Source organism: Echiichthys vipera (assembly GCF_963691815.1).
Source record: "Echiichthys vipera genome assembly, chromosome: 10".
Classification (NCBI taxonomy): Eukaryota; Metazoa; Chordata; class Actinopteri; order Perciformes; family Trachinidae; genus Echiichthys; species Echiichthys vipera.
In genome coordinates this window covers 26,665,894-26,677,727 of record NC_139835.1, presented here as the reverse complement: position 1 = coordinate 26,677,727, position 11,834 = coordinate 26,665,894, and the positions used below count along the sequence as shown (strand labels likewise).

The 11,834-nt window shown below is 42.6% G+C and overlaps 1 protein-coding gene across 1 annotated transcript in view; it reads left to right on the top strand.

Moving 5' to 3' along the window:
- Positions 1-220: 220 nt before the first annotated feature.
- The window catches only part of LOC310952794 (rho GTPase-activating protein 20-like), a 34,306-nt gene continuing 22,692 nt past the window's right edge, over positions 221-11,834 (top strand). Inside the window, exons 1-2 of the mRNA XM_083921504.1 lie at positions 221-477; positions 3,482-3,567. Coding sequence (XP_083777630.1) covers positions 385-477; positions 3,482-3,567 — 179 coding nt within the window. The 5' untranslated portion in view covers positions 221-384. The remainder of the gene's footprint in view (positions 478-3,481; positions 3,568-11,834) is intronic.

Genomic DNA, 11,834 nt, shown 5'->3' with positions numbered 1-11,834 from the left:
TGGTCTCGTCTTTATAGCCTACTAAATTATATCTTGCTATCTTGCTATTTCTCATTAAGCATAAAAAAACGCTCCCATTTCCCAAACTCGGCTTTATTTCGAAAAGCTGGAGCGGAAGTCGTGTGTTTCATCCGAGCTTACTTGACAACATTAGAGTGAGATGAGGCGGACCGGAGTCTCCGCGCTCAGAGCAATCAGCGCTCAGACAGAGACACGCAGAGAGGAGAGCAGCGCGCAGGGTTCACCTCCTCTTCAGCTCCTCTCCATCATGGCTTCTCCTCGGGCTCGCGTCCTGCTCTTTGCCGGATAAACTTTTGGACTTAACCTTCGTATCATGGGATTATACCGTCTGCGCGCTCGGCCCCGTGGATCTATACAGTCTTGATGGAAACCATGTCACCGCAGCAGGGGACCATGGGGCAGAACAGGTCCGACTCTCTGACCGGAGAGAGCAAGGCGCTTCCCGACAACAAAAAGGTACAAGTGACGCTTCTCTCTGGGACTTCTGGTGCTGACGGAGGGCTGACTGTGGACACTGTTTTGCGCTTTTGCGCACGGAGTTGCCACGGTATCATAGTCCTATAATGCCCCTGCAATATCTCCCAGTATGGTGTGTCCATCTTCAAGAGTTTAAAGACTTAGAATAGAGATGTTTCTCTAAAGAGCTTTTTTGTTTGAATTTCAATCTTTTTTATCATTTAGTTATTTTTGTCTCTTAATATTCTTGCAAATCTGAGTTGTTTGGCGTGATTCAAGTCGGTTTGGGCAGAATAATGAGTTGATAATGGTGTCACTCAGCCACAGTTGTGTTTTGAGTATAAAAGAATATTATTTTAGCATATTATTTTAGCATTTTTTGAGCAAAAAATTATTATTTTAGCATTTTTTGAGTATAACAAATTATTATTTTAGGCATTTCTGTCAGGTTTGTTCTCTCAGACCCATATTCTATACGATTCAGTGCGTTTGATGTATCTGATGAATTAATCCTTCGTTTCCATTGCGCACAAACGTTGTGGAAGAGACAAAAATGGATATTTTGTAATAATGCTGCCAAATCTTTTATTGGTTAAATAACATTTTAATCTATAAAAACACTCAAATCCCCATCTGACCACTGGATCATTCACAGTCTCTGGTCCCTTTGTGTTATCCTGATTAAAACAATATCAGACTGAGCCGAGGAGCCGAAAAGGAACCAAAGAACAGAGCAGGATAATGTGCTGATAGTGATTATTCCTTAATCAGACAGACGGGAGTCACGATGCAAACACAGAGGGAAGAGACATCATCTGAAGTTACTCCTCATTTCTTGAAGCAATAAAAAAACAACAACACATGGATGAATCGTTCGGGCTAATCTCTGACTTTCCTGTAAATACACTCCTCATTGTTACACTTATCTATTATAGCTTTCTAACCCCAGTGTTGGTCTTTGATAGATAAGAGGGGATTCTTCAGCAGCTGGCCAGCTAAATTGTAGTAAACAGCGCCCCCATGCAACGCGCCTTTAAAGCAGTGTAACTGCATCTTCCAGCAGGGCATGTGATCAGCTCAGGGGGGAGCTAAGATCTGATCCGAAAGCAGCTATTCTTTGGCAAAAGTTTGAAATAAATGACCTCTAACACAACCAACGCAAACACCATGAGTGACATTCTCAGATAAATCATTTGTGCCTTGAAATGTAAAAGAAAAAAGAAAGACAAAGAATAATGAAGGCTGAGCAGAGTAATGGAGTTTTAATGACAAAATAAATTAACCAGCCCGGATCAATTCACTGTGTAAACTTGGCCACGGATCGACATCACAATCAATGCATGATTAACAGTTACTGTACGACAACAGTAGTCCAAAGCACTGTTACGGAGTCACCCTCCAGTTCCTTCAACCCAATACATCACGTTTTGGCAACCGTATGCACTTACTCATGTTTTTTTTTCACAATGTTTTTCCAAGTATTTCACCACATCCCAGCTCGAGGCTCGCTCTTAGTGAAATTCGCTCTCATGAATCCACAACTGTTGTTACTGTAGCCCCCTTTTTTCCCTTTTTTTTTTTTTTTATGAGCAGTTGCTGCACTCTGGCCTGGTTTGGAAAGTTGTGAGAAATGAGCTGTCAGGCAGAGCAGCAGAAACTCGAGCTTCGCTTTATCATCCTGCATAAATGTAGAGTTTCCACATGCCCCCCCTTCACTCAGGAGTTGTTTGCTTGCTCAGATGCTTGTGTGTCAGAACTTGACGCGCACGACAGGTACATGCATACTGTATGTTTTTCTTAAGTTAGTGTCTACAATCAATGCTTCCTATTTTCTGCAGATATTCAGCCACTTTTAAGACACCACGGCATGTCAATGTCTTTTTCACAAGAAGGAAGCCTCATTGTTTCCTCATACCAACTGGTGTTGAGTGTTTTCATGTCTGCTCTGCGTGTGTGCTGTCAATCAATCAGTGTCTCCAAGCCTGATTTCACTGTAAACACGCACTAATGTGTCTTAAACAGACCGTTACTTATGAAATTTGTATGGAAAACTGTTGACTTTGCATAAACTGACCCAGTTTGGTCTATTACATGAAACTAATGAAAACCTTACCCTAACCTCAACCATAATATTTTCCACAAAACCAAATTAAACTGATCCAGAGTGTAATGAAATCGCTTTCATCAGCTCATTTCAGGCCCGCTTTGCACTTTGTAAAGTGTGCATTTTAAAAAACAGCACATTTGGAGAAATGTAAAGTACAGCAGATGCGTATTTGTTTCTCCGAGCTCCCCCACGATGCAGGTTTTAGTATCTTTGGCCTGTACGATTCTTCCTTCAGCACTTCTAGAGGAGAGGAATGTTACCCATAAGTCACTGCAAAATGAGTTTAGGAAGCGCAGTCTTACTTCATTTCTGTCCCCACTTTTTGACTGTTTCCCTGCCAAACCTTCTCCCAGATTGAATGACTGTAGCGTATGTGTGGGGCTCACGCGGTTCGGGTATGTCGTAAATAGATTAGGTTTAATTGAAATAGTTGTGGTGGCGGCGGGGATGCTTTTCATACTTTTGTGAGGCTGCGTACCATTTAGCATGTCGCAGTGAGACTGTAGGAGGGGTCAATAATGTTGAGCAACTGCAAGAAGATATTTCTCTTGCTCATTTATCTTTCTGTCAGTCACCATCTTTAAACATTTAGCTCACTTCCCCAGTTCTACTTTTCCTTCTTCACGGCTGTCACTTCTCCTTTTCTTTGAGTCAGCATCCTCCCCTTTCTCTTCAAGTGTCTGTCCCTCTCACTGCCCATAGATACTGGAGTTTGGTCTATTTCCCTTTCCTGTATTTCCTGCATTGACCACAGCAAACAGCCATCATCAAGCAGTGCTGACTGTGTGCTTTTCAACCATGTTATTTATCATTCATCATGCAATGCAAAGCAAAGAGAATGGTGGCTGCTCCCACTGACCCATCTCCCCCTCTCCCCCTCTCTCTCTCTCTCTGTAGAAGATGAAGAGCTTGGCCCAGAGACGACAGTCTGCTCCATCACTGGTCATCAGCAAAGCACTTACCAGATCCAGAAGCACATCCAGGTATGAAGTGAACACACACGCACACGCACACGCACACGCACACGCACACGCACACACACACACACACACGCACACACACACACACACACACACACAACCTGCTTTCATAATAATAATAAAGAGCTGCTGTGGCGCTGACATCATTGTTGGCCTGTGGTTCCTCAGCGGAGCGATGAGCTCTCTCAGTAGAGGGCGTTACAGATGTAGCTGCTGCAGAGAGCACCACTGGAAGAGCCATTAACCCTGCTGTACAGGTTTTACTGGTTTCTGTGAAATTTGGATCTCTAAGTTTACTTTTTCTTCTAGTTTCTTCCTAGCTCTCTACAAACTTCTGGTGCCTCTCGTTGTTAAAAACTGAATACCTTCTTATGGATGGTTGATGCATGCGTTGACTCACAAGCTTCTCATTGTCTTTCATTGAGTTCTCTCACTCATCTCTCCTAAAACAGTGAGATTTAAGCGAGTGATAGAACAGAGGTTAGAGCTGCAGGTTAAAGTCACCAGCCTCACTGGAAAATCTGGATGAAGAAAAGTGAGCCCAACCGGAAGGTTGTGCTTCCTCTCCGACGGCTCTGGGCTGTACACTCTCTCTGGAGAAATACAGAGTTTGTAAAAAAAGTTGTAAACTGAGATATTTTCACATGATTCAGGTAGTTTTCCCACATTGCTTAGAACTGGTTTCAAACACCAGTACCAAAGGGTTGGCCTCCCCAACTCATTCACGGCTTAGAGTGGGTTTAAAAGCCTCCGTCTCCCAGAGCTATCAGGCTTTTCATCACCCTCGTATCGCACAAATCCCTTCCTTTTCCTTTTAACAGGGTCGGAAATAAGTCATTACAAACCCCTTGGGGATTTTTGTCTCGTGTGTCTTTTGGTGCCAACCTTTTGGGGGGATTTTAGAAGGGAAAAGAAACAATTTAGGGAATTTCATAGAGCTTTAAAACTTTGAAGAAAGACGAAAGACGTGTTACAATGAAACAAACAGCTTGAAGTTAAGTCAAGAATTGCAAAAAGAAAGTGCGTCAGGAACCCTGAAGTAAAGTCACGGAGTTTCCTGTGGAATCGTTTTTGCGAAACCTTAAAATGCTCCTCAAAGTGTTTAGGGGCTTTAAAATATGGGCCGTAGTAATGTCTCTAATGAGCAAATGCCTGGTGATAAAGCTTGTTGTGGTGCAAATATGTGGGAGCTGGTGGCAGTTTTAGTGTTTGCAGAGAGAGATCAAGCAAGCTGAACTGTGAAACTGGACCATTTAGACCAGTGCTGAGGGAAACACTTCACTGTAATCTGGGTCAACGCTCTTGGGGCACTGTGTGCGTGTGTGCGCGTGCGTGTGTGTGCGTGCATTCGTGTGTGTACTTAATAAAGTGGCATAGAAGGGAAGGGCGAGACATGCAAACTATTGAGCGAATGTCGTTTAGTCTGACCAGTGTGTGTGTGTGTGTGTGTGTGTGTGTGTGTGTCTGAGAGTGTGTGTCTCAGGATGTATGGAGCCAGCCAGGGCTTGACACTCTCAGCTGTCACCCCTAACCTTTGACCTCTCATCAGGAGGTGTAGGGGCCAGTGGGGGTCACCTGGGGTCAACACCTCCCATGTCAGTGAGTGTGTGAGGTGTTCATTAATGTCCGGATGTGGGTCTGTGTGTGCAGGGGGTGATACCAGCGGAGACGTGAAATGATTGTGGTCAGGTGACTCTCAGTTGGTAAAGATGAAAGGTCACCGTAGAGATTATTGTGAATTTCTTTCAGCAGGTCATTTATTTTCATAGGTTTTTAGAAATATTATTATTGATCTTTCTTGTTTTCTTTGTGTTATAAATGAATGTGTGTGTGGAGGCTTTTCAGATAATCTCCATGCTTTGGTAACTGTAACTATAACACCCTAAAGTCCTGTTAATACCATTTTAATGGCTGCGTCAGTTCTGCCAACAGTTCTTGGCAGTGACTTACTCATTATTGCATGAAACCTGAAGAGCAAGAGTAAATATTAAAACATAAGCAGGGCTGATGTTTATAACTATGACTGGCTTTCTTTTAAAACAACAACACATAACACACACAAGTTTATATTTTATAGCATGGTTCATTCTCCAACTGTGGTCTGATAAACAGTAAATTCACAAACTCGCCAAACTTATTTTGTTGAACAATCTCTCCTCATTCCATACATCGGTGTTTATCAATGATAGTTGATCGATCTGATTTATTAATCTCAGTTTGCCCAGTTTGTCTAAAATAGCATTTACTGCCTTTACAGTGTGGCCACTTACGGGCATTGCAACATACGTATGCAATTCGGTCCAAGGTTATTTATATCTATGTGCGTCTCTCCCTCTCACACATGCTGCTTTTGGATTATAATCTCATATATCATTGTTTTTCTTAAAGCGATATCGTCTGTGAGGAAATTTCAGCGGCAAATAGATCCGTTGATGATACCAAGTTTGGAAAACCTGAATTACAATCAAAGATTTATTCATTTTTTTTTAAATTATTTGATATAATTGAGTCCAAGCTGCATCTTTAAGGTCTAATTTGATGACCTTCTTCATTCTAATGCTGTATTTAGGCGTCAACTTGATGATGCCTGAAAAAAATACCTGAACACATACAACAAGAGTTTCATTTGCTTATACTTCTTCCTCTTCTTCTTCATTTTGCTCCCTCTGGTCTGCATTTCCCATCAGGCCAAGAGGCGTTGAAAGGCTCTCTCGCCTTCAGCTCAGCCTCACCTCCTCACACACACACACACACACACACACACACACACACACACACACACACACACACACACACACACACACACACACACACACACACACACACGCACCTCATCCAGAAGTATAACCTCATCCCTCAGCCTCGGGGCTTACAGTACAGGGACTAATGTGTTCAAACTGGAGCATAGGTCCCCTCCTCCACAGGCAATGAAATCTATACAGCAGGGAAGAAGGTGGTTTCACCATAAAGCATAGAAACACATGATTGGCTGACAGCCCTGACCCCACACTCTATCAGAAACAGTATCACTACGAAGTGTCCCACCTCTCTGTACGTTATTCTTGCACCCTAGTACACAGACACGTTCGTATTTATATAGCTGTGAGGACATCACGGTATTTATTTAACCTCAATTAGGCCGCGTTTAACTCTTAGAAAAAAGAGAAAAAGTTCTTAATTTTGGGTGATTCTTTTGTGATTTTTTTTGGTTGTTTGAGGACACGTGGTGCTCAAAGTGACACACACTCGCTCACTCATCATGCAAAAGACATTTCCTGGTTTGAATAATGAGCTCTGCTAAGGATATCATGGCTGGCAGCCCCTGGTCACTTCTCTTTTACTGACTGAAAAAAAGGGGAAGAGTTTCAGTATTCTGACCTCATCCTGCATGTGTATGTCCCTCTGTGTATGTATGTCCCTGTGTGTGTATGTGTGTGTGAGTGTGTTTCCCCTGGCATTATAGAGCGTGTTGTGTGTCAGCCAGTGATGACATTATAGTTTGCCTATGGAAATGATTTGGCACAGTGAGTCAGGTGGGAGCAGGAAAGAGGCAGAGGGTGGAAAAGATGTGAAGCAGTGAGTTTGATTTAAAAGATCATCTGGTAGCCTGCTCGGTCTTTCTGCAGGTGTCCTGTCAGACACACTCATGTGGGCAGGACGGTGGCATCTTCTTTGGATTTTCCATGAATGAAGTGTTGTGTGCAACTTTATCAGTTCATAGACAATTTCCACCTGGGTCTGCAGTCCCCCCCAGGTCTTCAGAGCGTTTAAGCTTTTTTCTGTCAAATTAATTCAAACCAGCTTCAGATAACAGACAAATACATGCTTGTGTCAAATGAAAAATGTGTATACGGTGTATTAGTGCTGTTATAGGTAAGACATAAATAAAGTATGGAGTTGGGGCAGGGGGTATTCAGAGAAAAAGCGATTAAAGTTGCACATTTACGAGAAAGAAAAATGCATATTCTCTGCAAATTTACAAAAACAAAACAGAAAAAAGAGATTATAAATCATAAATTTGCAAGAAAAAAGTACCTACATATAACACACACATAATCAGTTTGTTATAATTTGAGTATTCAGAAATGTGCCCTTTGTGAAATGTATTTGTATTGTCTTCTTAACTGCAGCTTTTGTTGCAGCAATGAACAAAAGCCGCCACTGTGGCTTTAGGGGATGGTACAGACCGGCCTGTCTGTGCAAAATGACATCTTCTTTAGTCTGCACGTCTCTTTCTCTCTCTCTCTGACTCACATACACCGAGCCATCAATTGATTCTTGTCTGGACAGCTTTTATCTGAGAGAAAGAGGTCAAACAGCTACTGGTGATGCAAACCTCCTCATGCACAAACACACTCACACACACACACACACACACACACACACACACACACACACACACACACACACACACACACACACACACACACACACGCACACACACAAGTTCAATGTGGGACAGACAGACGAGCACTCATGCACTCACACTTCATTCAGTCCTTCTTGCGTTGACTTGGACTGATGCCATGAAAACTTTAATGTGTTGGTGGCCTTTTAGTCAGATTTGCAGAAAGACGGATGATACAGATGATACAGAAACACAGATACACACACACACACAGTCAGTGTTATTAAAAACGGAGCAGATGGAGACTTATATAAGTGTGTGTCATTGCTGCCCTAGGGGAGGCCGTCTGCTCGGTCAGGTCAGACCATTTGACAGCTGAGGTGACGTAACAGTGAAATGTTAAATTCAACTTGCAATAATGAGGCCGCATTGGAGCATTAAGGCCTTGATATTAAAACAAAAATACCATTGCAGAAGAAGAGAGTGGGTGAAGGGAAGACAAAAAGAGGATTGAGAGAAGATGATCGGGAAGAGAAAGTTATCCTCAGGTTGTGTGTTTACAGGTGCTTTTGTGTCTATCATGGTCGTGTCCATGACTAAGGCTTCACTTACCATTCCTGTCCCAGCCTCCATGATTTAAGCACTCTGAGTGAGTGTTTGCTGCACAAACACAAGGACTAATGCAACAGCTACAGACATGTCAGTCCACATTAATGATGCAGCTCCCTGCTGACATCGTCAAGTCCAGTTTCGCTTCTCTTTCTGTTGCAGGAGTTTCACTTGGACAGTTTCACTCAATGGACTGACACTTTATCTTTGTTACTTTGGTCATCATTTCTGAAACCAAACGTATTCCCTGCATTCTATAAACCCTTGGTTGTATTTTATAATTCTTTTCGGTTAGTCTGTTGCTCTACAACTCTGTAGTTCTTGGTTTTATATTGTGATTCTGGTCCTAATTGAAGGTTTTGTCAATCAAGTAGACTTGGCAAAGCCCTACTTTGTGATTTATGCTTTTAAGAGCTCGCCTGGACATGAGCTCGGCAGATTTGTCTGCTTTCCAGGCTAGATAAGATCAACCTTTTATATGCAAATCATGCCCGGTGCTGTTCAATTATTCATGCTGAGACATTAGTATGCTGTGTTTGTACACCGGCCCCCTTATTGTGTTCCAAAAAGTCAACAGTTCTCCCCTGCGCGGTACTGTGCTTCAAACAAACGTGGCCATGTACGCGCGGGCAGGCTGAGCACTCAATTTATCAACATCACATGACGTACAATGGAGCCATTAGCTGCTCCTCCGTCAGATTCAAAGGACGGCCGGCTCAGCTGTCAATCTGACATTCAGGAGGGAGGGATGTGTGGTGAATACGGAAGATGTCGTCTTTTTGGGGGGCAGCAACATGTGAAAGGGGCTTAACAGCAAGGTTTGTCCATTTGTATTAGTGTGCGCAAGTGTGGGCTCCTTCTGACAGGAGCATTTCCCGGATCTGCATGAATAATACGGACAGAGGATGTGTTGATAGACTCAATGGAAATTTTTGAGACTTTTGCTCTGTGCAACTTAATTAAGGAAGCCCAACGTCTCTCTGCAGTGGTCTTTCACTCCTCTTCTGTCCTCCTGCAGTGGCATGTGGTGTGACATTTTCTCATACAAACTTCTGACGAATCAAGTCCAGACCTTGTCCAGAGTATCCCTTTAACACATGTAGCACACAACAGGAGATTTTCTGTGTCAGACACTTTCTCAATTAATAGAAAATACTATGGTTTAAGTGGGAGTGGGACCTTGGTAGAGCTTGAAGGAGGCAGGAAATGATGCAGAATACACCGCGGTCCTGTCGTTGGTTTGTAATTTGGTCATAACTCTCTTGCCGTCCCTTGCATTTATCGGGATGATCTCGTCCCTTACCGACGGATGTTTCTTGAATCTGGCCGTCTCTCCACTTAGACATTTTCATTGCTGTAGATTACTCTTCTTCTTCATCCTGGGATGTTTGTTTTCTTCCAGTTTTTGCGCAAGTCGAATGATAGAAACGCCATCAGCACACCCACTCGCTTGTTTGATGTCGAATCCAACTGATTCAGACATTTGCTCATGTTCTCTCACATAACGTTATGTGTAAAAGTCTACATAACTTCAGTTAGCTGGGCATTTGTGAAAGGGGCTTAAGAGAGCACTTACTGCTATGTTGAGAGATCCAGTAGATAAATGTTACGGACAGAGATTACTCTTTTTGAACTTTATGCACTGTGCTGAAGGAGCTGACACCAACAAAATGAAGATGTACGTACATGTTATTGCTGCCCCCTGATAAAGAAAAGATGGAAAAAACTTAATTTGTAGCAGTTAGGGGGGTAAAACATAACACAGTTCACCACATGGAAAGTATTTTCTTTCTGTCAGGAACAATAGCTGATTGTTCTGCAGCTGTTGGTTCAGCAATAGTTATAGCAACATGGTTTAATGTCCTTTTCTACAGCGAGTATTGCTGGCCAAAAGAACGGGACTAACTCCAATTACCCCATCCTTGACCCTTTGCTTTCACAATCGTTTTTAGTTTTCAAATCCCCGTCTCGCAGGGCGACGTGTCCCATGGAGCATCAAGTTAGCTCCCTTTAATTTGAATTCTCTCAGCCCCCCCTTTGGATTTATTTTTGGATGATACACAAAGACAGATAAAAAGGGAAGCACTCCAGCGTAGTCGTCTGTTCTTCGTTAATTAATTACATAACCAATCACTTATGCAATGCAGCTGGAAGGACGCATTGGTGTATGAGAGAATCCACTGTTTTTCTCAGAAAGACTTGGACAACTACCGGGCTCTTTGTTGAGCGGGTTACAAACGGTATTGTGTGTGTTTGTGTTTGTCCTCGTGGGGATCAAGGGCGTGCATGTGTCAGAGAAGCAACGGAAAGTAGAAGTATGTTACGAAGTGGGTGTGTACATGCGTGAGAGGGCAGACGGCATTTGTGGATGTTTGTGTACATGAAAGAGACACAGAAAGGTGTAAGTAGAGATTTAGGTCTTTTATCTGGTAGGGAAGGGTAAACAGGAAAGGATGGAGCCCTCAAATGATTTCCTCTTCCTCCAAATATCCCCCTCTGTTTACATCGGTCCGTCAGCGGGACATATTGACAGCAGGGAAACGAGATAGACCGTTTTAATTCAAACAAAACTCGAAAGATAGTTTTTGTTGGTAAACAAACGAGCACGTATTTTTTCATAAAACTTCACAAATGGCTTTTTTGAAAGGAGAAAAAAAAACAGGAAACAAAAGAGCCAGACAAGACAAGCAAGGTTTTTTGGAAGAACAGTTCATCGGGAATCTGTGACACTATTTATGTCACATGTACTAACAGAAGTTGCATTGATGTTGGCAGGAGCGCCTGTAGCTCCATCTCAGCTTCGTGTGGCTGTTTAGATCAACAGAGCCATCTCTGTTCAGCTCCAAAACATGCAAATAATAATGCATTTGTAGCCAAACTGCAGGTCCAAAAGTGCAATATTTATTTGACTAATAATGCTTGATTATGTGTTTGGTTCCAACTGTGAGCAGTCAGTAAAGGAAATACAGGAAATAACAAGGGAAATGTTTCACTTTTGGACTTAAATGACGCTGCACAAGCTACTTTGGACACTTAAGCCTTTTCACAGCCTTTTCCATGTTTGATTCACCACAACATGGACCTCATGCTGTTGCGTCATTATTACACACTTTGGAAGAGTTTTGAAAATCCCCTGGCTTACTACGCCGTAAAAACACTAGAGTGAATAAAGTAATATACAAGATGTCAATAACTCTACCTCCTTAGATTCCGCTTCATAGTTTTGGCCTGCAGCCATGAAATACACTTAGTCTACAGCAATGTAGCATGTTTGCTCACATGTTGCCTCCTACTGAGCATCAGTGATGGTGTG